The sequence below is a fragment of the Podarcis cretensis genome, assembly GCF_951804945.1.
Source record: "Podarcis cretensis genome assembly, chromosome: 1".
Classification (NCBI taxonomy): Eukaryota; Metazoa; Chordata; class Lepidosauria; order Squamata; family Lacertidae; genus Podarcis; species Podarcis cretensis.
Genome location: NC_137170.1, coordinates 13,285,192 through 13,313,016, shown reverse-complemented (window position 1 = coordinate 13,313,016; position 27,825 = coordinate 13,285,192). Strand labels below are relative to the sequence as shown.

The 27,825-nt window shown below is 47.4% G+C and overlaps 1 protein-coding gene across 7 annotated transcripts in view; it reads right to left on the bottom strand.

Annotated features, from left to right (window-relative positions):
* CEP170B (centrosomal protein 170B) overlaps positions 1 to 27,825 on the bottom strand; it is a 93,236-nt gene that overhangs the window by 51,568 nt on the left and 13,843 nt on the right. For all 7 annotated transcript variants that reach the window (XR_013840024.1, XM_079981264.1, XM_079981267.1 and 4 more), the window contains exons 3-6: positions 23,784 to 23,873; positions 18,183 to 18,261; positions 7,891 to 7,949; positions 4,348 to 4,486 (exon numbers count right to left, since the gene is read on the bottom strand). Coding sequence is in view for 6 of the 7 variants with exons in the window: in XM_079981264.1 (XP_079837390.1) it covers positions 4,348 to 4,486; positions 7,891 to 7,949; positions 18,183 to 18,261; positions 23,784 to 23,873 (367 nt within the window). In the remaining variant the exon portion in view is untranslated. The remainder of the gene's footprint in view (positions 1 to 4,347; positions 4,487 to 7,890; positions 7,950 to 18,182; positions 18,262 to 23,783; positions 23,874 to 27,825) is intronic.

Below are 27,825 nucleotides of genomic sequence, written 5' to 3'. Positions count from 1 at the left end.
CTTTGGGGGGAGCCATGAGTGTTAAATTGGCGCAATAGTGCTCTCCAGCAGGGGCAATCAGCATCAGGTATGGTTGGACTACAACTCCCATCAGCCTCAGCCAGCAGTGGATGATGGGAGTTGTAGTCTAACAACATCTGGAAGCCCCACATTGGTTACCTCTACTCTGCACCCTTAACGAACTGCCATTCCCCAAGGTACTTCTCATGACTTTTAGAACACACACTTCCAGATCTGGATTTTGATACAGCTACGGCCTCGGTATTTCTGAAGGAGCGTCTCCACCCCCATCATTCTGAGGTCCAGCACCTAGGGTCTTCTGGCGGTTCCCTCACTGTGAGAAGCCAAGTTACAGGGAACCAGGCAGAGGGCCATCTCGGTAGTGGTGCCCGCCCTGCGGAATGCCCTCCCATCAGATGTCAAAGAGAAGAAAAACTACCAGACTTTTAGAAGACATCTGAAGGCAGCCTTGTTTAGGGAAGCTTTTAATGTGTGATGCATTACTGTATTTTAATATTTTGTTGGAAGCCGCCCAGAGTGGCTGGGGAGGCCCGGTCAGATGGGCAGGGTATAAATATATTATTATTATTAATTATTATTATTACTACTACTACTACTACTTGCCCAGACAGGTGGTATGGACAGACATCTGCCCATACACCAAATGCATGGCAGGGAAGGCAAGACCACATCTATTGGCCATGGCTTCAAACACCTAGCACCCAACTGGCCACACCCCGGGCACCCACAGGTGCTGCAGCAATGCAACTGTACACACTTAGATCCTCTTCTTAGTAATGCTAAACATAGAACCATAGAATTGTAGGGCTGGAAGGGACTCCCAGGGTCATCATGCCCAACCCCCTGCAATGCAGGAATCTCAACACGCAGTCCCCCATCCAATCTGAAACCATACCAGACCCTGTTTAGCTTTGCAAATGTGCAGGCAATGGATGCGCACAGCCAACAGGCTCAAAAGCAGCAGGATGGCCTGCAGACCTGTAAAGCTGGGTTCTAACAGAACTCTGAGCATGCCTAAACTTCCCACCAATTTTCAACCTACTGCAAATGTTAGTTTGCAAGGAGCTGGTCCATATGGTGCATAGTCAACATGGCAGCTTTCCACATGGTCCTGGGCTGAGACTTCTATCACCCCCAGCTAGCATGGCCAATGGTTAGGGATGATGGCAGCTGCAGTCCAGAATCTGGATGATGGCACATTGGCTGCCCCAGATGTAGGCGAACTTGTGTAATCTCCAGCAGCCGACAAGATAAGAAGGGCAAGGGATGCGAATTAATTACTCTGGGGATTGACACGGGAGAGCGGTTGTGCTTTACAACGGCACGGCAAGGGTCTGGCTCGCATGACAGCTGTTGCCACCGGGAAGTTTCCTTCGAGGCTGAGAAGACAGTCGCTTCCTTTCGCCTTTGTCTGCTGTCGCAGCTCATCACGGGAAGCGGCTCCTGCTGAACGCAAACTCCTGGCTCGCTCCGAGCAATGCAAAACGGAGCTTGTCATGTCTGCTGGAGACGTCACAGGTAAAACTGACAGCCACCAGCCACACAGGGCTTGCTCACCCTTATATTTTGCCCCTCTCTTTCCTCGATTTAAAGCTCAATGTCCAAGCATCTGTATTTATATTTGTTTTTGCCCCGAACTTTCCCCACAGAAACCAGCTCTTTTAAGCTGAATCCGAGCAAACATCAATCTGGGTTTTTCCTGGACTGATGGTTTGCTCCAATCGAGCTTTAAAAAGAGCTGGGGGGGGGCGGTTGGCAGGGAAAGCTCAAGGCAAAAAAGGGCTCTCGGACCTGGAGCTTCAAATCATAGACTGTGCCTGGAACAAACGGAGGAGAGGTAAATGGAGACAAGCCCCGAAAAGGAGGAGGTGTGCCTTTTGAACACAACACATGAATGAAAAAGAAGTAGACGCATGTCTGTGAACTCACTCTCTCTCAGCTCAAATAAAGAACCGACAGGGAAAGGATGGCTCTAATACCTGATCCCAGCTTAGAGAGGATTTTTGCAAGGACAAATACGCCCGCATGGAAAATTAAGGTCACGAGAAACTGCTGTCACTGAGACCAGCCTCCATAAGTCCAGCAAAGGATCCCTTTCCCTTCCCTTTGCAACTGAGAGGAGCTTTAAGGGCGAACTGAAAGGAGACTCCTGTCAGTCTTAATCACAACAATAATTGCATTACTTGCACCCCGCCCATCTGACTGGGTTGCCCCAACCACTCTGGAGCGGCTTCCAGCAAATATAAAGCAGAATAAAGCATCAAAACTTCCCTGTGCAAGGCTGCCTTCCTTCCTTCTAACGCACAAGGGGTTGCCAGGGCAACAACTGGCCTTCAAGACAACGCTAATAATACATGGTTGAGGGGAGAGGAAGGGGTCGGTCGGTCTCTTCAGGTTTCACCACCCCTGTACCATACCTTTTGGAATATTACTTAAGCTTTACTGAGGTGTGCGCATTCTTAAAATATAATTAATTCAATTAAAGTGCAACTATGCTGAGCTATACTCCTTGGCCTAGTTCTCCTCAGACCCTTTCCAGGCATTTATTCTATTTATTCTCTTCTCCACACCAGCCTCGCCCCAAACTGCGGCCCTCCAATAAGAACGTGAGAAGGGTCTAGCAGATGGCCAGGAAACATGGGGCTAGACTGGAATTTCCACCATCCCTTACCACTGGCCATACTGAGCAGGACTAATAGGAGCTGGAGTCCAGCAGAAACCAGAGGGCACCTGCCACTCAAGATGGCGGCCTCTCGAGTGATGCCAGAGAGAAGCCTTTCTTCTCATCTCAGCGCATGATGAAACTGGGTGAAATATTTGGCTTACGGGCTAATCCCCAGAGGACGAAACGCCTGGAATCAAGAGGACTCGCGTTTATTTGAAAGTGAGATTTTTGCTTAACCCTGAAATAGAGAAACATGAGGAAAACGGGGGAGGGGAAGGAAGAACCTGCCTTGTATTTGATGCAGTGCTGGTTGCCCCCCATTTATCAGAAATTTAGGGTTGTAGTCACACTGAAAAGGAACAGATACGACTAACCTAAGTCCATTTACGGGTCGACTCTCAGTGTGACCAGCACCGAATGCAACTTTATTATTTATTCCTTTTATTATTTCTTTATACTGCACCTTTTAAGAATGCTCTGTATATAGGTGGGTTTGATAAAAGCGTCGACGTAAGAAGCAAAACGGCGAGACAACGCAGAACAGCTAAAATGCTGCCTTAAACATCATGCCTGTATATCCAGATAAAAAGTAATCAAAGAAGACCCTCTTAAGAATAGTAATATGAAGAGCAAGGGCTGCCAAGGGCCCATCTAGTCCAGCATCCTGTTCTCACAGTGGCCAATCGGATATCTGTGGGAAAGCTGCAAGCAGGATTTTATCACAAGAGCAATCACCTCTCCGGCTTCCAGGAACTGCTATTCGCTAGATTATTATTATTATTGTTGTTGTTGTTGTTGTTGTTGTTGTTGTTGTTGTTGTTGTTATTATTATACTGCCCTTCATCCACCCATCACAGGGAGGTTTACAATATAAAACCGCAAAAATACATACCATAATAATGAATGAAAACAATTTTTAAAAACCCACAGTTTAAGTTTTCCTACCTCCGTCCATGGAGGCAGAACAAAACCATTCTGGCTGGTAGCCACTTATAACTTTTCCCCCTGCGAATCTGCCAAAATTCTCTTTTAATGCCACCCAAGCCCATCACTGCCTCCTGTGGGAGCGAGTTCAAATCTCACGCAGATCTCATTTTGGCATGGGTAAAGAGAGGCAATCTGGGACACGGGTGGCGCTGTGGTCTAAACCACAGAGCCTAGGGCTTGCCGATCAGAAGGTCGGTGGTTCGAATCCCCATGGCAAGGTGAGCTCCCGTTGCTCAGTCCCTGCTCCTGCCAACCTAGCAGTTCAAAAGCATGTCAAAGTGCAAGTAGATAAATAGGTACCGCTCCGGCGGGAAGGTAAACAGTGTTTCCGTGCGCTGCTCTGGTTGCCGGAAGCGGCTTAGTCATGCTGGCCAGATGACCCGGAAGCTGTACGCCGGATCCCTCGGCCAATAAAGCCAGATGAGCGCTGCAACCCCAGAGTCGGTCACGACTGGACCTAATGGTCAGGGGTCCCTTTACCTTTTAAGGAGAGGCAAGGTTACATTGCGCCAGATCCACGATGGCAACCCCACACTCCTGCTGAATGGCTAACTCCTAATCACCAGCAAAATCAAGACTTGCAACAGAGAGAGAGAGAGAGAGAGAGAGAGAGAGAGAGAGAGAGAGGCAGGCTTGTTTCGGTGCCCGGCCAACTGGTTTTCCCGTACAGGTACCTGTAATTGCTTTCTTCTCGCCTTTCTCCAGCTTCGCTTGGGGCGACTCGGTCTCTCCGCCGTGCTCCAAAGGCTGCTCTACCCTTTTCATGACTGCGCTTTTGAAGCTCATCTGAAGTTGGCTGGTGTATTTCTCATGCTGAAGGGCAAAAGAGAGACACACAAACGTCTATAGCGCAAGGGTGGGGTGGGAAAAACCTCTCCCAGCCCAAGGGCAACACTCCCTGTCTGAGCAAGCCTTCGGGGGCCACGAGACAATTTTTGGGTAGAGCAAAATAAGTGTTAAGTTTATTCACAGGCAAGCTTATTCATACACTATCCAGGCAAGCAAGAAGTATTGTCGGAGTTCAAGGACAGGGCTGGATTTAGATTTGATGAGGTCCTAAGCTAATGGGGCCCTTTATATGTGATATTTTAGGGAGCAGGCTAGCAGGCAGGGCCCATTACAGTGGTGCCTCGCAAGACGAAAATAATCCGTTCCGCGAGTCTCTTCGTCTAGTGGTTTTTTCGTCTTGCGAAGCATCCCTATTAGCGTCTTAGCAGATTAGCGTTATTAGCGGCTTAGCGGCTATTAGCGGCTTAGCGGCTAAGCGGCTATTAGCGGCTTAGAAAAAGGGGGGGGAAGGGGGAAAACTCGCAAAACTCGCAAGACGTTTTTGTCTTGGGTAGCAAGCCCATAGGGAAATTCGTCTTGCGAAGCACCTCGAAAAACGGAAAACCCTTTTCTCTAGCGGGTTTTTCGTCTTGCGAGGCATTCGTCTTGCGGGGCACCACTGTACTTACATCATAGGAGCCTAGACAACGCAAAACACTGTTGCTGTATGTAGATTTTATTTTATTTGTTTTTTATCTTATATTCTGGAAATGTACATTCAGGGGTTTTTTGGGGTGGCCCAAGAGAGTGGGGCCCTAAGCTATAGCTTGTTTAGCTTATACGTAAATCTGGCACTGTTCAAGGACACATTCCAGCCAGGCAAAAACAAGTCAGGGATGGCGAGAGGTGCGACTTGGGAGTGTGTGTGGACACAGAGGAACGGTTGACATGAACGGTTGATGTGAACGCTCAGGGCATGGGTCTGAATGCAAAGCAAAGCATCTCTGGGCCTAGTCAGTGCTTGGGTGGGACTGCCTGGCCCATGGGGGGGGGGGAACACACCCAGAATCATAGAATTGTAGAATTGGAAAGGAACATCAACCCCCTGCAATGCAGGAACCTTGTAACTGAAATTAATAATTTGTCATTGTTACAGTGTGAGGATTAAATAGGGACGGGGAAACACAAAACATTTTGGTAGTATTTTGCGGGGGGGGGGGGGGGTGCACAAAGGCAAGAAGCTTGAGGAGAAAAGGGGCTTCTTCAAAGTCCCGGGGCAGTGCATATAGACACCATGGCACCCTCAGACCCCTTATTTTTAATATTTTTTAAAAAACTGATGGGGTTGGACTTTTGAGGTGGTCTGCCTGCTTGGGGAGCCTGCCTAGTTGTGTGTGTGCGTGTTTTATTTTTTTGTGGGGGTTGTAGATGTTCTGCCTGTTGTTCGGAAAGGCGATCATCACTAGTGTTTCTTTCTGTGAAATGGGCTGTGTTTGTGTGTCCATGGCAGCTTCCTGGATTTCTAAGAAGGCTGGAGACATTTCTTATAACCCGTTGCTGAAACAAGCCACTGTTTCCAAATACACCCCCCCCCCCGATCTTTTGTAGAAGCTCTTTTGCCCTGCCACAGAATTCACACAAGATCTCCAATCTGCACTGTTGTGTTTCTTTCTTACGATGTGCATATTATTTTCTCAGGCTCGGGCAGCCAAAACATGGCCCGAATCCTGCCCGACAACTTTGCCTGAGCCATGGACTTTCACAAGAACCTTGTCACTGGCTGGCTTTAAAAGAAAAAGTAAGTGAAATTGCTAGCGCTCATGACTAAGGGCCGAAACCTTGACAAGGTGAAGGCAGCCTATCCTATGGAACAGGCAGAGATACATAATAATCAGCAAAGTACCAGTCTTGGCAAAACATGGAACTGCCAGGTGGGGATTAACTCTGAACTAAGATTGTTTCAGCATACTGCACTGGGTGTTTCTCATGGGAAAGCTCTGAAATAAATGGGAGTGGTGGTGCAAAGGTGCATCTGTGCTTTTTGCACAACACCTGTTCTCATCAACAAGGCTGAATGAGAAGCTCAGAATGAATTTTGCACGCCACACTCACTCTCCTCCACTAGGGGTTTCTAAGCAGAGGTTAGATGACCATCAGTCCTGTATGATCTAGCTGAGATTCCTGCATTCCAGGGGGTTGGACTGGATGACCCTTGGGGGGCCCTCCCAACCCTACAATTCTATGAACATCTGGAGAGCCAAATGTTCCCCACACTTAAGCTTAAGCCAATACTATCTACCCGGATGCAGGGGGAGAGTCCATTTGCATTTCTTAGTGCAGAAAGTATTGATCTGATGTGTACAGATCTTTCCTATTCCAGCTGATTCAATTGGAAGCTTCTCTGTGTGAAAGAAACAAGCAGAAGGTTCGTGGTGTTTGGGTTATTCCTTCCGAGAAGCTGAGTGCAGCTGGTTTAAACTGGTTCTGCCATCTCTTTCAGTCAAGGTCATGCTGACCATGAAAGTAAGGCCAGAAGGAGCCTGGGCTTCACTTTCTCTTTCTGTTTCTCTTTCTTCTGGTGTGGTGTTCTGTACATAGTACATTGGACGCTCAGGTTGCAAACGTGATCCGTGTGAGATGCACGTTCGCAACCCGCAGCGCATGCACAAAGCGTGATTTAGCCAAAACCCGGAAGTAACCCGTTCCGGTATCTCCGGGTTTCAGAAGTACCGGAAAGGGTTACGTCTGGGTTTTGGCAGTCCGCAACCTGAAAAGACACAACTTGAAGTGGCTGTAACCCAAGGTATGACTGTATGCTTAGCGTTAAGGTTTAGTCTTATTATAAGTTATTGTAAATTTAAGTTAAGTCTGCTGCAACTTGATTTCTTATGGACAGTGTCAATCCTGAATGTATTAGATTTGTGACCATTATGCTCATTTGCCTTCAGTAGCAGTAAAGCTCTGCTGGATGAAATATTGATTGCCTCTGGTCTATTTTTGGGGAATCCTGCAACGTGTTTAAGTTTTTACTCTGCTAACTCTACGTTGGAATCTGCTCTGGATCAATATTGAGTAGAATTCCCTGACACTCTCTACAGGCACAGAAATGACCTTCCCAATATCAGCTGATCTCGTTATCCATGGAAACATGCAGAGCATGCATCCCACCACTGAGCCACGCAGCCCCTCATTTCTACTGCTAGGAGAGCTATCAGAGGCATCAGATCCCATGCCTCCTATGAATCTGGGAAATCCCATTTCCCCGACGCCCGTTTTGGGGGATTTTGCAGGCTAAGCAGCAGAAAGAAAATGGTGTCGAGCCACTCATACAATCTCCCTGAGCCGTAGGAATAGTTCACTAGTGCAAGAAGCGTGTCATAAATAGCCCCCCTTATTCTCATCCCACCTGCCCCCCACAAACAAACACAAAAAGGAATGCAAATGCTCACCTTTAGTGCTTCTTCTGGGACCTTGTGTTGGATGTGTTCAAGCACATACATGTTGGCATGTAGAGAACACGTTAAGGAAAGAGGCAGAGGTGTTTTTTTTGCAGGACTTATCTACTGTAACATTATTAGAAGCCAACTGTAACATTATTAGAAGCCGACGGCAACTCCTCTCCCAACACGGTCATGTCAGATGATTTCAAAGCAGCCATAAATAAACATTCATCGTACAGCGGCTGGAAAGGGAAAGTGTGTAAGGGGATGCAGATTCACCATCTGTGACAAGACTGGTTTGCGATGCAGTGCATATGTCAAAACTGAACTTTGCTGCTATAATTGAAGTGCATTCCAAATTTTCCCTCTCCCGCCAGTGGGGAGCTATCAAAACATCTGCAGGCCTGCTGTTCCTGACAGCTGGGGTGGAAGTTGCAGAGCAGGATGATCAGCCCCAGATCAGGCCCGATGCAGTGATGCAACAGCTTGGGATCCAGCAGATCCCTGGCTGTCTCAGCACAGGCCCAACAGAGCTTTAAGATCTTCCGAGGAGATCCTGATAGTCATCCCATGACCAGCAGATTATCACTTATTGATGAGGAAGCAGGGCTTCTGGGTTGTAGCTCCCATCTTTAGAATACTGTCCCCCTGGTTGTTTTGAGAGGCAGAGACAGACGCCAGCTTTAGATGCCTCTTTAAGAAGTTTACGCAATATTTCAAGCTCTCCAATTCTCAACTTTCAATCGGACACTGCCCAGTTTTACTTACAATACAGTTTTATTCTGTTTCTGCTTAGTTTTTAGAAAGTGTCATTTGTTATTGTTGTATATGTACATGAAAGGATATAGAAGAAGAAGAGTTTGGATTTGATATCCCGCTTTATCACTACCCTAGGGAGTCTCAAAGCGGCTAACATTCTCCTTTCCCTTCCTCCCCCACAACAAACACTCTGTGAGGTGAGTGGGGCTAAGAGACTTCAAAGAAGTGTGACTGGCCCAAGGTCACCCAGCAGCCGCATATGGAGGAGCGGAGACGCGAACCCGGTTCACCAGATTACGAGTCTGGTGAACCCGGTTCACCAGATTACGAGTCTTAACCACTGCACCACACTGGCTTATATCTGACGATCATGATTTGCATAAAGAGAGAGAGAAAAAAAAATTCTACAAACCAATGAAGAAAAGGAAGTCACTGCATCTTCAAAAGAAAAAATACACAGCACACCAGCTAGGATCACCTCGCAGCCAAAACTTACATCATTTCTACAAGGAAGTAAAAAAAAAAAAACCTCAGGTGGTCAAGAGAGGAAAAACAGGTGATTCAGAATCACAGGTGGAGAAAGTTTATGCGATGACATCATTCCTTTCTCCCTGCCTGCCTCTCCCCCCCACCCCCACCCTTCCTGCCAAGTCCTCTTACACCTATCCATCCAGCTGCAATTAAATTAAGCTATACTTCAATTGGCAAGGAGAACACTTGAGAGTCCCTGAATGGCTGCACCAATCCAGGGCATGCCCTTGCAACAAACAGAGTGCATTCCATTCATTTCAAATAAGTTCTCCTATGAAGGGTTGCTCACACTAAAAGATTTTTAGAAGAAGGAGGAGGAGGAGGAGGAGGAGGAGGAAGAGGAAGAGGAAGAGGAGGAGGAGGAAGAGGAGGAGGAGGAGGAGGAGGAGGAGGAGAAAAACCACCTAGGAAAATCCCTGCTGGATCAGACCAAAGGCACACCTAGTCCAGCATTCGGTGCTCACAGTGTTAGGCCATCCAAGTCAATGGTCATCACTACTGCACAGAGTTGAAAAAAACCAATGCTGTCGCGCAGGCCTCTTCACAGACATAAATGTGGCACCTTAAACCCAGGTTATGGCTGCAACAACGGAATGTCTAGGCGTGCCTTTTAAATAACAAGAATACAAAGCTGAAAATGAATGAACAGCAGCTAAAATATTACATTTGTTTAGTCCTTCCCCCACCCACCCCCCGTAATATTCTTGTCTTCTTCTCCAGTCTTTGGAGAGTAGCTGGAAGCGGGGAGGCAGAAAAAGGTCCTCCTTTCCTTCCACTCTACAATTTTTATCTTGAAATCCTAGGCACAGTACTGCGCCCAGAGCTCAGAAAACGCTCACGCTAATGAAACTCCCTATCGCAAAATGTGCCTAGAACAGGCATCCCCGAACTCGGCCCTCCAGCTGTTTTGGGACTACAATTCCCATCATCCCTGACCACTGGTCCTGTTAGCTAGGAGTGATGGGAGTTGTAGTCCCAAAACAGCTGGAGGGCCGAGTTTGGGGGTGCCTGGCCTAGAACAATGGGAGTTTCAAACGCTGCTGCACAGGCCATACGTCCCTGCTTGGTCACTGCTCAGCAGAGGCAGCTAGAAAGTGCACATCCCCTTCCGCCCCCTTGATCGCCATGTTGCCAGACACTGTGGCACACAGACGCTGAGCTGTCCAGCTTCCAGAATCACATGGGTAGGGCAGATTCGCTGCCAGAGGAATCCTTGGCTGGGCCTGTTCCACTCTGTGCAGGTGAAAGGCAGCACCCTTAAGAGCAAAGAGGGGGAGAGGGGGGTGTTTGAGCATAGCTGTCAACCGTCCCTCATTATGCGGGAAACTCCCTTATCCCAGTGCCGTGTCCCACTGATGTCCCTTATTGATGATGCCCCTTAAATTTCCCGGGTTTCAAAGGAAGCAGCTCCTCTCCCTCCCTCCCTGCCGGCCAGGGAGGAGGGAGGCTCCAACTGTGTTGCTTGGCTGCATTGCTCACCCAATAAGGAGTCTAAGAACGACTGGGGAGGGGTGGAGCTTGCATGCCTTGTTCCGAACAAATCAGCCGCGTTCCCTGGGGACTCGCCTTTGCTCAGCGCTTCCCAGCAGAGAGGTGACGGTGTTTTTCCTTGCTGCATCCCCTTTGCCGGGTTGCTGCACTGTGGGAACCACCACTTGAGGCTTTGTTTGGCTGCTGGCTGGGCTTTCTGCCTTTGGCTCGGAGGGGCTCAGAAATTGAACATACCTGCGCTCCGAAAATTCCTTATTTTGGCTGCTGATCCCTTATTTTCAAGGCTGCTGGTCCCTTATTTTCAAATCTGTAAGTTGACAGCTATGTGTTTGAGAAACCCAGCTGCAGGTGGTCCAAGTTTGCTCAGGTGACAAAAAGGCTTTCCAGCCATGTCCTGGGCCCCTCAAGCTCTCACATCGCCAACAAAAACTAATAAAGTAATAGATAAAGAACCTACCCATGTGACGCTGACACCAAAACCTCATGCACACACCATGTAAAAATACCAGAGTTTGCTATCTGCCCCCTTTCTCTCTCCTCCTCCTCCAGCCTCATACTGTCTGTAACTTTACAGTGGTACCTTGGTTCTCAAACTTAAACTGTTCCGGAAGTCCGTTCCAAAACCAAAGCGTTCCAAAACCAAGGCGCATCTTCCCATAGAAAGTAAAGCAAAATGGATTAATCCATTCCCGACTTTTATAAACAACCCTTAAAACAGCAATTTAACATGGATTTTACTATCTAACGAGACCATTGAACCATAAAATGAAAGCAATAATCAATGTACTGTACTATAAAGTAAATAAGACAGTATTGTAGATGATAAAAATAAAAATTAAAAAAAAATTCTTACCTGCACTGATGATATTCATTGTTTGGATGGGGGGCTTTTTTTATCCATTTCCGCAGTCACACAATCAATCAATCAGTAGCTGAACTGGGTTCCATACAGTCACAAAAACAAATTAACCGGAAAAGCCTCAAAAATGCAAATTAAATAGCAAAAACAAAAGCACCAAACTTAATCCATTCCAGAAGTCTGTTTGACTTCCAAAATGTTCGAAAACCAAGGGAGCAGCTTCTGATTGGTGCAGGCGCCCCAGAAACAATAGCCGACAGCCGCATCGGCCGTTCGGCTTCCGAAAAATGTTCAGAAACCAGAACACTTACTTCTGGGTTTTTGGCGTTTGAGAACCAAGGCATTTGTGTACCAAGGCGTTTGAGAACTGAGGTACCACTGTAGTCCCATTGAATGTAACTGATCTGTAGAAAGGGCTCTATGAACTGAAAGCGGAGATGCTATAAGCACTTTTGTTACTCAAGAAAATCTGTATTTTTTTATTTTTAAAGAAGAAAGGAAAGGCTTCCCTGTTTGTCACAATCAAGAGCAGGCTAAAATGAAAATGAAAGTTCAGAGCTCCACCATGAATTTGGTGCCCATTGCCCAGATAGGCTCCAGCTTAAAATGGAACATAGGACTGTATCCTGGGAGCTTTGTGTGCAGGTAGACGGTGGAACACCTGGGTTGGAGAGCAATGGGAAGGCAAGGCAGGCACACAAATAAAGCAGCATTGTGCAAAAATGCATCTGCCACACCCAGACACCAGACTCTGCCTCCAGAGCAATAAGTATAGACGCAGCACAAAAGATTGCCCCGTCAAAAGCACAATGAACTGTTTTAAACGGGCAACGTTGACACAGCTCACATTACAGCTGCACAGAATAGCGGGCTTGCACTTCAGCGACAGAGGAGGGTGGAAGGTTGTTTGGGAATGTTTGGAACCACAAGAAAGGATTGTGCATGTTGCTTTTAGAGAGAGGGGAACAGACCAAGGACAAGGGCACAGTTGGGGAAACCGGCCAGTTTTTGTCGCGGCCGGCAGATGCGTCGCCTTCTGCATGAGAACACTGCTGACTCAGGCAATGCGAGCTATAAAGAGCTGAACTAGAAGGGGACAGGCAGAATGCTTTTTTGGAAAATGCCCATCAGATGGTAGGGAGGGACCAGAGTAAATTGCACCAGGTCGCAGGAATTAGGCATGCAATTTCATCTGCAAAAGATTCCATTTCAGCAAAAGGTTCTCCCTAGCCCTGCAACCACCACTGCCCTTTCTCTGTCTCTCTCCCTCTGACACAAACACACCACAAGGATCCAAACAAACGCCAAGGCCTGCAGAGAGACCCGTGTCTGCTGCCAAGATGCACTGAAATGCCAGCCCCGCCACACTATTTGGGAGAGAGAACCTTGCTTGTCCACAAAGCACGTTAAAGCGGAATAATGCCCGTTTTAGCACTCGACAGAAAACACAGTGTTGAAATTTAGATGAATTTAAGAAAAAATTAAAAAGCCAGAAGTGGGTATGGACCATGGGGTAATTCAGGAACCTGCTTAAAAATCAATGCCTTGCTAATCAGGATTTTTTTCCCCATTGACCTGATTTTAGCATCAAGGCTGTTTAATGAAAGGAGGTCGATATAAATTAGGGGGGGGGTGGGAATAGGCTGGAGGCACAAGTCACACCAGAGAGCTGTTCTCCAACACCACCATTCATCGTACATCTCGCAGGATAAGCAAAGTTTAGTGCACACACCCCATTTACTCTCAGTACCAGCATATTATTATTTTACTATTTTATTAAATTTATAATAATATAAATTCATATATTTATATTTCATATATTTACATTGGTGCCTCGCAAGACGAAAAGAATCCGTTCCGTGAGGCTCTTCGTCTAGCGGTTTTTTCGTCTTGCGAAGCAAGCCCATTGACGGCTTAGCGGATTAGCGCTATTAGCAGTTTAGCGGCTTTTAGCGGCTTAGCGGATAAGCGGCTTAGGGCTTCGGAAAAGGGGGGGGGAGGAAAAAAAACCCACAGGAACTCACAAGACATTTTCGTCTTGCGAAGCAAGCCCATAGGAAATTCGTTTTGCGAAGCACCTCCAAAACGGAAAACTCTTTCGTCTAGCGAGTTTTTCGTCTTGCGAGGCATTCGTCCTGCGGGGCACCACTGTATATCAATACAGACCAGATGGTTTTTCCCCTGTGGTCATACGTCCCTCAAACCCACAACATGGCAAACAAATCATAAAAGGAAAAGGGCATGGACCAAAAGAATCTCAGGCGTCATGAACTCACCAAATGGCACCTTAAACCTGAATTGCAGTTGCCACCATGGAACATCCAGGTGCTTTTTTCCCAATGGGAATTGTTATTGTTATTATTACTTTCATGTCTATACCGCTTTATATTTTAAAGAACAAATCTCAAAGCAGGTTACAATACCTTAAAACATCAAACGATCCAGAATTAAACCAAGTCAAGGAAAATATTTCAGATCCTACTCTTCCAAGTAACGTTTTGCTTTCCCCAGTTGCCAACCTGGCATCCATAGAGGTCCACATGGTCGCAAAACACACCCGGCTAATTTCTAACACGGGGCCTAGCGCACTAGTAGTCATTGCTGCAGGCTAGTAACCTCTGGGGGCTTATTTACAAGCCTGGTCTACTCCAGCTGACAGCAGCTGCCTGGATGTCAGGCAAGAGATCTCTCCTGGCACCTGCTAACCTCAGGTGTGCAGGATTTAACCTGGAACCTTCTTCACGCAAATCAAGTGTTCTATCACAGAGGAAATGGTCCGTCCACCTGCCAATTGTTATTAAAAATCCTGGCCTGGGGAACCTAGAACACACACAGAAAGCGATCGCAACACTGGTAACTGGCTGAAGATACCAGACAACTGGGAGACGATGCTCTGATGAAGAGGTTAAAAGCCCAGCCTCAAAAGCTTCTGCAGCTCCATCTCACAGATGTTTCCAAAAGAGTTAAGCAATTGCATTCTTTCCCTCTGGAGCTGATGCCAAGTGAAAGTTTTTTCAACTGTTCGGGAGGCAGGGATGGAAAGCAAGAGTGCTGTTGTTGCCAATTTAGGGGGATCCAGAGGGAATTCCCCACTGAAGCCAACAAAATCCACTGTTTGGCTTTGCTCAAGGCCAGGATGCAAACATTTTTTCATGTGCCAAATGTCCAAAAACCTCCAAGAGACGGAGGGTGAAATCTAAAGCAAGCTCTTCCACGAGAGTCTCAGGGAAAGAACTTTGCTTTCATATCCTGCATTTCATATCCTCAGAGTGACCTATATTAACTCACTGTCCAAATACAAACCACCACAGGCATTGGCGAGGGGGCAGGATAACTCCCTCAAGGCACGTGCAAACACACCCACACACACACACCACCATGAGGATTCAAACTGCCTTAGTATCCCCTCCTCCCTCCCATTTCCTTTTCCATGTGTGTTGTGTCCTTTTAGATCAGCAGTTCTCAACCGGTGGGTCCCTAGATGTTGTTGGACTACAACTCCCATCATCCCTGAGCTCCGACCTTGCTAGCTAGGGATGATGGGAGTTGTAGTCCAACATCATCTGGGTACCCACAGGTTGAGAACCGATGTTTTAGATCGTGAGGCTGAGGGCAGGGATCGTCTTAGGACAGTGGTTTGCGAGCTACTACTACTACTTACTGGCTACAAATGCTGCAAATTAATAAATGAACCGAGTTACAAATTCTGCAAATAAATATGCAAGTTATAATAATAATAATAATAAATTTTATTTATATCCCGCCCTCCCCAGCCGAAACCGGGCTCAGGGCGGCTAACAACACTGAAATAGTGCAACATTATAAAAACATTATAAAAATTAATTAAAATCAAAATTGATGGCAACCATAAACTAAAGTTTTGTAAAGATTGCCAAAGGAGGGAGTCAGGCTGCGCCCTGACCAAAGGCCTGGCGGAACAGCTGTCTTGCAGGCCCTGCGGAAAGATGTCAAATCCTGCAGGGCCCTAGTCTCTTGTGACAGAGCATTCCACCAGGTTGGAGCCGCAGCCAAAAAAGCCCTGGCTCTAGTTGAGGCCAGCCTAACCTCTCTGTGACCTGGGACCTTCAAGATGTTTTTATTTGAAGACCGTAAGTTCCTCTGTGGGGCATACCAGGAGAGGCGGTCCCGTAGGTGCGAGGGTCCTAGGCCGTATAGGGCTTTGAAGGTTAAAACCAGCACCTTAAACCTGATCCTATACTCCACCGGGAGCCAGTGCAGCTGGTATAGCACCGGATGAATGTGATCTCGCAGCGAAGACCCCGTAAGGAGTCTCGCTGCGGCATTCTGCACCCGCTGGAGTTTTTGGGTCAGTCTCAAGGGCAGCCCCACATAGAGCGAGTTACAATAATCCAGTCTGGAGGTGACCGTCGCGTGGATCACAGTGGCTAGGTCAGGGCGAGAGAGGTAAGGAGCCAACTGCTTAGCTTGGCGGAGATGAAAAAATGCCGCCTTTGTAATAGCTGCAATCTGCGCCTCCATGGAGAGGGAGGTATCGAAGATTACACCCAAACTCTTAACGGACGGTGCTGGCACTAATTGCACCCCCGCAAGAGATGGGAGTTGCCCCCTCAATCCCATATCGTCCTGTCCCAGCCAGAGGACCTCTGTCTTTGAAGGATTTAACTTCAACCGGCTCCCACATAACCATCCAGCCACAGCTTCCAAGCATCTGATCAGTGTGTCTGGGGCCGAGTCAGGATGGCCATCCATCAACAGATAGAGTTGGGTGTCATCAGCATACTGATGGCAGCCCAGCCCAAAACTCCGGACAAGCTGGGCAAGGGGGCACATAAAGATGTTAAAAAGCATCGGGGAGAGAATCGCACCCTGAGGCACTCCACACACCAAGGAGTGACGCGATGACAATTCCCCCCCAAGCGCCACCCTCTGTCCCCGACCAGAGAGAAACGAGCGCAGCCATTGAAGGACTGTGCCCTGGATCCCCACGTCGGCAAGGCGGTGGTCCAGGAGTTTGTGATCGACCATGTCGAAGGCTGCTGACAGATCTAGAAGAATCAGCAGCCCCGACCCGCCTCGATCCAGCTGTCTACGAAGATCATCTGTTAGGGCAACCAGAGCCGTCTCGGTCCCATGACCAGCGCAGAAGCTGGACTGGAATGGATCCAGAGCCGATGTTTCATCCAGAAACCTACCAAGCTGTTCAGCAACCGCTCTCTCAATCACCTTACCCAGGAATGGAAGATTGGAAACCGGGCGGTAATTGGATAGATCTAAGGGATCTAATGATGTTTTCTTTAAGAGCAGACGCACCACTGCCTCCTTCAGTTCCCCTGGGAATGTCCCGGTGCCAAGGGACAAATTGATGATATCCCCCAGGAGGGCCCGCACCTCGTCTGGACATGCTCTAATCAGCCAAGACGGGCACGGTTCGAGAGGACAGGTGGTGGGCTTTCCAGCTCGGAGGAGTCTGTCCACATTGGCTGGGGATATCCGGTTGAAGTGGTCCAATACTGGACCCGAGGACAGTCGAGGGGCCTCCAGTTCCTTTATTGTATCCAAATTGGCAGGGAGGTCATGGCAGAGCAACAGGACCTTCTCCGCAAAAAAGCTCGCAAATGCCTCACAGCTGTGTGTCAAATTATTATTTAAATTTGGCTGTCCTTCGAGGGACATTAAAGACCGAATTATACTAAATAATTGCGCCGGGCGAGAGCTAGTGGATGCAATGGAGGCCGAGATAGGACTTCTTAGCGGCCTTCACTGCCATCTCGTAGGTTTTCATAAAAACCCTATAGGATGTTCTTGAAGCTCCGTCACGGGCACCCCGCCATACTCGCTCTAGCCGTCTGAGGTCCCACTTCATTTTCCGAAGCTCCTCGGTAAACCAGGGAGCCCGGTTTCTGCGGGGTCGCAGAGGGCGCTTAGGTGCGATCTCATTGATGGCTGCCAGGAGCTGGGTATTCCAGGCCTCAACAAGCTCAGTCAATGAGTCGCCAGGGGGAGAAAGGTCCTGCAAGGCTTGACGGAATCTATCAGGGTCCATCAGCCTCTGCGGGCGAGCCCAAATTGGCTCGCCACCCAAGCAGGGTGGGGGTGGAACGTCAACCCTGGCTTTCAGAGCGTAGTGATCAGACCAAGGCACCTTCATCGAAGGAAACATGATCACATCTATACCGACACCAAAGATCAGATCCAGCGTGTGGCCTGCTTGGTGTGTGGGGCCCGAAACAAACTGGGAGAGCCCTAGTGTCGCCATGGAAAAAGTACGGTACAGAAAAGTACAGAAAAGTACGGTAGGTTAGGCTGAGTGCTAGCAATAGGCCTCAGGGTCACCCCTTGAGTTTCACAGATGAATGGAAGTCTCAACCTGGGTCTTCTCAGTCCTAGTCCAACATTTTAACCACTATACCACACTGCCTCTCCAAAATGAGGCTGCAAGAGAGTGCAATAAGCATAAATTTCATTAAGGAGTGCATTAATTTCATTGTACACAGGTAGTACATTGACAATAATGGTATTATTATTATTATTATTATTATTATTATTATTATTATTATTATGGTGGACTTTCAGGAGAGGACAGTGCCCCATGAAGTCAGGATTGGCTCACAGTGGGAAGGAAGGACGTTGCTAAGGGTCCCACAAAATTCTGCCCATAGAGCACGCCCATAAAGGATATCATAGCCGAAACGGATCACATCGTTCAGCCTTAGCGTGATGTATTTCTGGTCTGGAATCCGCACATCATTCACAAAAGTCTGTGGAGAAGAAGGGCAAAACGTCATTTAAAAGACTGTTGTTGTTGTTAAAATTTGTATACCACCCTGCATCACAGGGCAGTTCACAACAGAAAAATACAAAATACAAAATGAGACAAAATACATAAAACAAAACCAGTAACAAACCAATAACCTCCCTCCTACAAACATTTGTCGGCCTGAATATAAGTCTCACTCCCCCCCCCCCAAATTCCAACAATGAAAAGTTAAAAGTGCGGCTTAAATTCATGACCTTACAAAAAAAGGCTTTTACGATATTGCTGCTGAAACAGACCTACAGTAAAACGAAACAGGTGTGAGTGCCTGCAGAATTTTAAGGGTGTGTCTTATATTCAGGTGCGGCTTATATCCGGGCCAATACGGTAATTAAAAATCCATAGAATGCTAATAAGTTGAATGCGTGGGGGCAGACAAACATTTTCACCTAGCATCTAAATATATGCAAGGAAGGTGCCAGGCAAGCCTCTTTGGAGAGATCATTCCACAAACGGGGGGCCACTGCAGGAAAAAGCCCTTTCTCATGTTGCCATCCTCCAGACCTCTCAGATGATGATTGCAGGGTTTGGGTCGGTTCAATTGCGGAGAGGCGGTCCTTGGGGTATGGTTGTCCTGAGCCATTTAAGACTTTATAGGTCAACAGCAGCCTTTTGGATTGGGCCTGGAAATTAACTGGCAGCCTACGAGGCATCCTTCAGATGTTATGGACTACAAATCCCATCATCCCTGACCACTGGCTGTGCTGACTGGAACTGAACAATACCTGGTTAACCGAACACCACACTGACTAACCCTGCCCAGGCAATGCAACAGACACCCTTTACTGCGATTGCTGCAATCACACACACACACACACACACACACACACACACACACACACACTCTTTATCCACCTTGAGAAAGATTCAGAGAGATGCAATTGGTTTTTGCCGTATTTATTGAACAACCCATGTGCAGAGAGGCTTTCGGACTATTCACCCAAGCAGAGTACGAATTCTACACATCTGCAGGCAGCCCACGGAATCTCAAAGTGGTTTCGCCTTCCTTGGCATCACAGCAAGGAAGAGACTCTGAAATTTGATAAGCGGGCGATGCTAGAGAGCAGCCGCCGTCCAGTAAATGTGTTTGCTCTGCACTTTAGAGCAGAGTGTTCTCAGACGTCGGCCTGGTGAGCTTTCATAAGTCAAGACCTTGGGCTTTTGAAATAAAACCTATTTGAGGCCCCACGGAGATAACAACGACAATGCAGCTAACACAGACAGTTCAGCTGGGAAGACCTATGTTTGTTCTAAGCCCAAAGGTGGGCAACACAGGAAAATGGGGAAAGGCCATAAGATCTGTAATAAAGCATAGCCATAGCTGTCAACCGTTCCTTATTTGGTGGGAAAGTCCCTTATCCCAGCGCTGTGTCCTGCTGCTGTCCCTTATTGATGATGTCCCTTAAATTTCACGGGTTTCAAAGGAAGCAGCTCCTCTCCCTCCCTCCCTGCCGGCCAGGGAGGAGGGAGGCTCCAACTGTGTTGCTTGGCTGCACTGCTCACCCAATAAGGAGTCTAAGAATGACTGGGGGGTGGAGCTTGCATGCCTTGTGCCCATCAAATCGGCCGCGTTGCCTGGGGACTCGCCTTTGCTCAGCGCTTCCCAGCAGAGAGCTGACGGTGTTTTTCCTTGCTGCATCCCCTTTGCTGGGTTGCTGCGCTGTGGGAACCACCGCTTGAGGCTTTGTTTGGCTGCTGGCTGGGCTTTCTGCCTTTGGCTCGGAGGGCAAATTCAACCATCGGCACTGGTCTAACCGTGGTCCCTGCCTGCTGTGTGGACCAGAATGAAATCACACAGACTGCATTCTGGGGATCAGACATGCAGCTCTGTTTTGTATCCTCGACATAGCCCTTTCCAATTAGGCCAGCCAAATGGATCTGCCGCTAGCCAAGGCCAACTAACTGGAGCAAACCTGGCAACCGCCCAGGGTGCCAAATTCCCAGGAGTACCTAAGCTCCGTTGTGCAAATGTCTTGTAGAGAGAAAGTTATGGCCTGCACTTTTGAAGGAGAAGCACAGAGGAAGCTGGGCAGTTCCTTGGGCTGGATAAGATCCTCCTCCTCCTCTGCTTTGCCTAGCTTGTAAAAGCTTGCGGAATTCAGATTTCTTTCCCTTGCCATTTTCACGCAGCGGCAGCTTGTGGCTGCTGGATTAGTTGGGGGTGCAAAGAGGGCACAGAGACAGGTCTGAGTTGCTCTGCTTTTGTCTCCCATCCCAAGGGCCAGATGGAGAAGCCTAGAGAGCCACATTTGACCCCTGAGTTTTTTTCACCCAACGCACTACTGGAGGTCTGCTGCAAAGACAGCTTCTGAGCGCCTGCCCTGAGCCTAAACTACAAAGCCGCTCTGCTCATTCAAGGGTGTGCACGTGCAAAGAAACAAATGCCTTCTCTCCACCCTTAAATTGCAAATACGTTGCAAACATGTGCTGGCACGCTGGGAAAGCCAAGCCACGTACAGCTGCACTTGGATTTGGAAATCCAGAGCACAAGCAATCTTTTGCAGATGGGACTTGCACAGCAAACAGAGACAGGAAATTATGTGTCGCCGTATGTTGCCACAGCGACAGCACAGATGTAAAACAGTGGGGCTCACACAAGGTTAAGAAGGGGCTGCATCAATAGGAGTATAGCATCTAGATCAAGGGAAGTAATAGTGCCACTGTATTCTGCTCTGGTCAGACCTCACCTGGAGTACTGTGTCCAGTTCTGGGCACCACAGTTCAAGAAGGACACTGACAAACTGGAACGTGTCCAGAGGAGGGCAACCAAAATGGTCAAAGGCCTGGAAACGATGCCTTATGAGGAGCGGCTAAGGGAGCTGGGCATGTTTAGCCTGGAGAAGAGGAGGTTAAGGGGTGATATGATAGCCATGTTCAAATATATAAAAGGATGTCACATAGAGGAGGGAGAAAGGTTATTTTCTGCTGCTCCAGAGAAGTGGACACGGAGCAATGGTTCCAAACTACAAGAAAGAAGATTCCACCTAAACATTAGGAAGAACTTCCTGACAGTAAGAGCTGTTTGACAGTGGAATTTGCTGCCAAGGAGTGTGGTGGAGTCTCCTTCTTTAGAGGTCTTTAAGCAGAGGCTTGACAACCATATGTCAGGAGTGCTCTGATGGTGTTTCCTGCTTGGCAGGGGGTTGGACTCGATGGCCCTTGTGGTCTCTTCCAACTCTTCTATGATTCTATGAAGGGGGTTTGGGGAGCCAAAAGAGAGAGCTCTGTGCACCAGGACATATCTGAAATCATTTAAAATCATTTCACTATGCGCCTTGCGCAAGGTACATCTTTTATGCAAGCTAAGGCCTGTTGCAGACATCAGTAACTCTGTTGGGTGGGTCCCTTACCTACAGCAAGGAGATCTCATGGGCTCAAACACTCTGTCCTGCTTCCTTCCTCTCTTTCTACTTTCCACCCCATCCCTTTTCATTCTTGAAGCTAACCATGGTGCAGCGTGGTTTTGCTATAACCACGGTTGTGCTCCCAATCTCAACTTGAAACAATGCTTCAGAAGTGGATTTCTGCTTTAGAAGTGTTAGGCCAGCTCCAGCTGTTATTGGACTACAACTCCCATCATTCCTGACCACAGGTCCTGCCAGCTAGGGATGATGGGAGTTGTAGTCCAAAAAAAAAGCTGGAGACCCAAGTTAAAGAGCTGCCATATTCATCTAGCCCCGGCAACAAGGTCTACCCCAGGGATGGGGAACTTCCAGCCTTCCAGATGTTGTTGGACCCCAACCGATTATGGGGATGCCATTGATGTCCAGATCTGTACATGCAGTAGAATACAGGGGCAGAGTAGCTGGGAGATTGTCAACCTGGGAGATAGTCATGCATGAGTCAGTGGTTCTGCATGTATCTCTCTATATGAAATACTTGTATTTCCAGTAGACAGTCACATTGACTGAGAGTTCCTCTTCCTTACAGGATCTGTAAAGTCACATTCCTTCTCAGCAAGAAGCTCAGCCCTCAGTTCTTTCATTTCATGCCATTGAAAACTTTTCAAAGCTCATTTCTCCGAAAAGCTTTTTTTAAAACATGTGTTTATTTAGCTTTCAAAAGTTTATATACTTTACCACCAACAATACCTCTGATTTAGCCATGGTTTCTCTGAAAAGTTGTCTTCTTTTATTTCAGAGGTAAGGTCTTATTTCTTTAGCGATAAAAACTTCCAAATGTTTTCTGATGGAATTACTCCCTTTCTAACAGTCCATTTTTTAAAAAAATGCTGCTGTTTATTTTATTGCAGGCAAACTCCAGCCCTCCAGATGTTTGGGACTACAATTCCCATCATCCCCGACCACTGGTCCTGTTAGCTAGGGATGATGGGAATTGTAGTCCCAAACATCTGGAGGGCCGGAGTTTGCCTATGCCTGGTTTATTGCTTACCAGCAGGCGCAAATACTCCATAGAAAACTATGCACATAGAAAGCAATAAGCAGTATTCAATTAACTTATTGTGCTACTTTTAGGGCTTGTGCAATGACATCTGCTCCAGAGGGTTGTGAGTAAACCTAGGACATATTTAGGCTGCATACAAGGGGAACAGAGGGAGGGCAAAACTTTCTACTAAACTTTCTACTAAAATTACAAATGAAGCTGCCGGTAAGGCCAAATACCTTAATACAAGGCAAGTCGTAATACGGATAGATAGAATTTAATTTGAACAACAGAAATATCTGAAATACGTCAATTGGGAACATAAGAAGAAGAGCTCTGCTGGATCAGTTGAAGGGCAGTATCCTGTTTTCACTGTGGTCAACCAGATGCCTATAAGAAGCCTGCATACATATGGTCCTTGGACCTGATCCAGCAAGTTCTGTTCTACAGCAGAAGACACAACTCGGAAGTCTTGTTTCAATCCACGAGAAAGCAGAACAACCCTTGCCAGCATTGCTACCAGTCAAAATGTCTTTCAGGCCTTTGTGGACCTTCCATAACATGAGGAGGAGGAGGAGAAAAAGTGAATGTCTGGCAGATCTAGCCAAACACTATGAAGCATCTATGGAGGTACAGCTGGGGCTGGCCTATCCATTATACCCAGGGGTTCCACCAAAATACTTTGGCCACCTCATGAGAAGAGAAGACTCCCTGGAAAAGACCCTGATGTTGGGAAAGATGGAGGGCACAAGGAGAAGGGGACGACAGAGGACGAGATGGTTGGACAGTGTTGTCGAAGCTACCAGCATGAGTTTGACCAAACTGCGGGAGGCAGTGGAAGACAGGAGTGCCTGGCATGCTCTGGTCCATGGGGTCACGAAGAGTCAGACACGACTAAACGACTAAACAACAACAATATCCTTCCACGATTAGCATCAACCCTACTGACTTCGCGTTGAGATGCTTCAATCGCCTTCAGCACACAGGTCTCTGGAGCGCTCCTAGCAAAGCAAAATGGAAACGCACAGCCAAACACCAGCAGGAATGAAGCCATCCCATCCAGCAGCCGACTTCCTTACTTACCCCATTTAAGCTTCCCAAATCCTTCACCCAGTGCTCATCTTTCTCCTTGTCATAGTTGATGACGGCATGTTGCTTATCCACACTGCGAGACTGGGGGAAGGAAGGCAGAGTTTTGTTTTAATACTTTATTTTTTATTTTTTTACCAACAACCAAAACACAAACAGTGAAACCCCCCCCCCCAGGTGTCTTATACATTGGGTATACATAATCAATAATAACATATTCAAATCAACCATATGTACAATTCTATATACCTTTAACACTCCTCCCTCCACAAGGTTTATTTAACTTTTAACATTTTAATTGCCCCAAATTGTTCAAACCTACCCAAATAATTCAGTATCTTCTCAAACCAATGCTCCTCCTTCTCACTGACCTTAAACCCTTTCATTTTATGTATCTTCACAGTTAGATATTTTAAGATTATATTTTTCCATTTTTTCCTCTATTGGTTCACCCCTAGCGGAAGGGGGTACAATCATCAATTGCATTATCATTTTCAGACTGGAAAACAACAACAGCAAATGCCAATTCGCTGCATCCATTCTGGACAAAGGGCAAACAAGAGAGCACAGGTAATTTCTGCTCCCGTTGACAACATCCCTAGTCCAGAGTTTTAACACCTCATCTGCATCTGTCTAAGAACAAGGCTACACCAAAACAAATGTCAAAAAGCAGAGCCATGTTACTTAATTGTGTGTTTTAGTGGGACTTCACACTTCACAGCACATAGCAGCCCCCTCGATGCACACAAAGGACTTTGTATAAATTCCTAACATGAGAATTTGCAGCTTCTAATTTGCGCAGGGTAAACATTGACACAATCTGCACCCTGCCAACCCTCTCTAAATAAATGGACAGAAACAGGAAGCTAGCAAAGCCGCCATGCATGTTTTCTTCTAATAGGGCACTCCTTGAATGTGCAATTAAAGCTTCACAGATGCTGAGCAAGTGTTTCTATTTCCCTGCCGCGACCCAGAAGCAGGACCAAGGCCACCACCCTGCAAACTGGCAGGATGGGAAAAAATGGATGCAAGGAAGGTTTGTTAGGAATGCAAGAGCCCTGAATACAGGAACATAAGAAGTGCCTGCTGGATCAGGCCAATGGCCCATCTGGTCTGCCAGGATCCTGTTCTCACAACAGCCAAGGAGGTGCCTGTGAAAAGCCTGCAAGGTAGACACAACCACACTCTCCCCACTTGCAATTCCCAGAAACTGGTATTTGGAGCCACAATGCCTCCAACAGAAGTCGTTAAGTGATGGAGAGCTCCTTTCAATAATAATAATAATAATAATAATAATAATAATAATAATAATAATAATAATAATTGTTATGTAGTGAAGTTTCACCCTGGGCCAGCAGGGGGATACTGTATATAGTTTTCACTCAGGTCTGTAGATAGTTTTCCCTCAGGTCCACGTCAGTTATTTTAGGCGGGAACTCGGGGCTGTTGTTGTTACAATGTTGACAGCCGGCTGCCTATAAAAGCAGGCCGGCTGAGCTGTTTGCAGGCAGTTCTATTCCAGCTTACAAAAATAAAGAGCTACTTGGAGAAATCGCTGTGTCGTCTGCTATGTCAACCCACAACTTAACACTGGCGACGAAGGTGGGATCGATGGACATCAGAGCACAGCCAGATGCGGCCAGCCTCTGAACTGAGCTGAATCACTGAGCTGAATCACAGAGCGAAATCACTGAGTGAAATCACTGGACAGAACCAATTTATTATTTATACCCCGCCCATCTGACTGGGTCTCCCCAGCCACTCTGGGCGGCTTCCAACCAAATATCAAAAACAATACAGCGCCAGACATTAAAAACTTCCCTAAACAGGGCCACCTTCAGGTGTCTTTTAAAAGTAAAATAGTTGTTTATTGCCCTGACATCTGCTGGGAGGGTGTTCCACAGGGCAGGTGCCACTACCGAAAAGGCCCTCTGCCTGGTTCCCCGTAACCTCACTTCTCGCAGCAGGGGAACCGCCAGAAGGCCCTCGGAGCTGGATCTCAGTGTCCGGGCAGAACGATGGGGGTGGAGACGCTCCTTCATGTATACAGGACCATTATGGGGCACTGTCTGCCCTGTAGCCTAGCTATCTGTCTCATCCAGCATGCTGCTACAGTGGCATGGGCAGGGAAGCACAGGTGTAGGTGCCAACTGTGTCCCTCCAGGCCCCTATTTGGCCAGCATTAGAAATTAGCTAGGTGCCAGGCACGTTTTTGTGACAGGCACAGGTCCAACTGCGACCAAGTGGAGATCTCTGGATGCCAGGCTGGCAACTGGGGAAAACAAAAGTCACCAGGGGAGGAGGATCTGAATTATTTTCCTTGAAGTTTGAATTTGTTTTATTCTGGACTGTTCTATTTGATGTTTTAATGTGTTGTCAACCGCTTTGACAGTGGTTTTCAACAAGAGTGCCGTGCCACCCTGGGCTGCCTTGAATGATGGTCAGGGGCACTGTGGGCAACCCTGGCCTCTGTCCCTCTTTCCTTCCCTCCCTCCTCTGATACCCTCTCGTATCTCTGCCTCCCAAAGGCTTGCACAGCTGTTTACTGCAGCAGCCCTGGCTGTAAGCTCCGCAGGTGAATGGAGCCTCTGGGGCTGGCTGGGGGGTGATACCCAGGCCCCTGTGGGGCAGTATGTGGAGGGGAAGGGGGGTGCAGGTCAGAGACCAGGGGCAGCAGCCGCTGCTGCTGCCCAGAGGACTCCCAAGGGAGGGTGTTCGAAAAGGGGTGAGGGGCTGCCAGCTCTGCAGGCAAGGGGTGACCTATTTTGTTCAAGTTGGTGCCTATGGTGGTAGCAAACTCCACAGTTTAACTATGCGCTGTGTGAAGAAGCCGTTCCTCACCTGTCCTGAACCTCCAGCCACAACAAACAATACAAGCAACACGAAGACCAGTATACTAGATAGCACTGCAATTCTTATTGCATGATATACATGATTTAGTACAACAAAAACACAATGTGTACACTTGTAAATTCTCTACATATCCTCATGACCACTGCTCCATGTGCATTTTTCTAATCTATGGGTTGTGCTGAAGAAGGTTCCAGCGAAACAGTCAGATTATCCAGGATCACTGTCCTACGTTGTTATTCACTTACTACTTCAGCACCATGAACGCCTAAAAAAAGTTTTACCGTTTAGCCCACAGGATAGCATCTATTATTTTGTTTCAACCATAGACTTATTATACTTCTATGGACTTTCAAAGATTGACAGACGTGTGTTCATTTATTTCAAATATATTAGAGAATTTACAAGTGTACACATTGTGTTCTTGTTGTACTAAAACATGTATATCATGCAATAAGAATTGCAGTGCTATCTAGTATACTGGTCTTCGTGTTAATTGTATTGCTTGTTGCGTCAAGTTTGCAACACAGGGGTTTGTTGTTCTGAACCTCCCGCCATTCCGGACGGCTGAGAGCTGTAGAATTACGAGAGAGGGAGAGGAATGCCCCTCTGTCCTCTTTCTCTACACACATTTTACACCCTTCTGTAATTGTCGTGAGTTATCTTCACCATCAAAAGAAAGCTACTATCAGCTGAAAAAACTACACCTTGAAGGCAGAAAGTGTGCATTATGGACAGTGGGTGTCAAAACCCTACGATTTTTCCCGAAGGAGAAGCTGAGGGGAATGTGCTGACATGAATGGATATGATTTTACACTGACTCGTAGCCTTGGTTTCTTGTGCAATTCATAGAAATGGAAGGAGCTGCCTTAGACCAGGAAATACTACAGTGGTGGCCCGCAAGACGAATGCCTCGCAAGACGGAAAACCCGCTAGACGAAAGGGTTTTCCGTTTTGGAGGTGCTTCGCAAAACGAATTTACTATGGGCTTGCTTCGCAAGACGAAAATGTCTGGCGAGTTCCTGCGGGGTTTTTTTCCTTTCCCCCCCTTTTTCTAAGCCGCTAAGCCGCTTATCTGCTTATCCGCTAAGCCGATAAGCCGCTAAAAGCCGCTAATAGCGCTAATCCGCTAAGCCGTCAATGGGCTTGCTTCGCAAGACGAAAAAACCGCTAGACGAAGAGACTC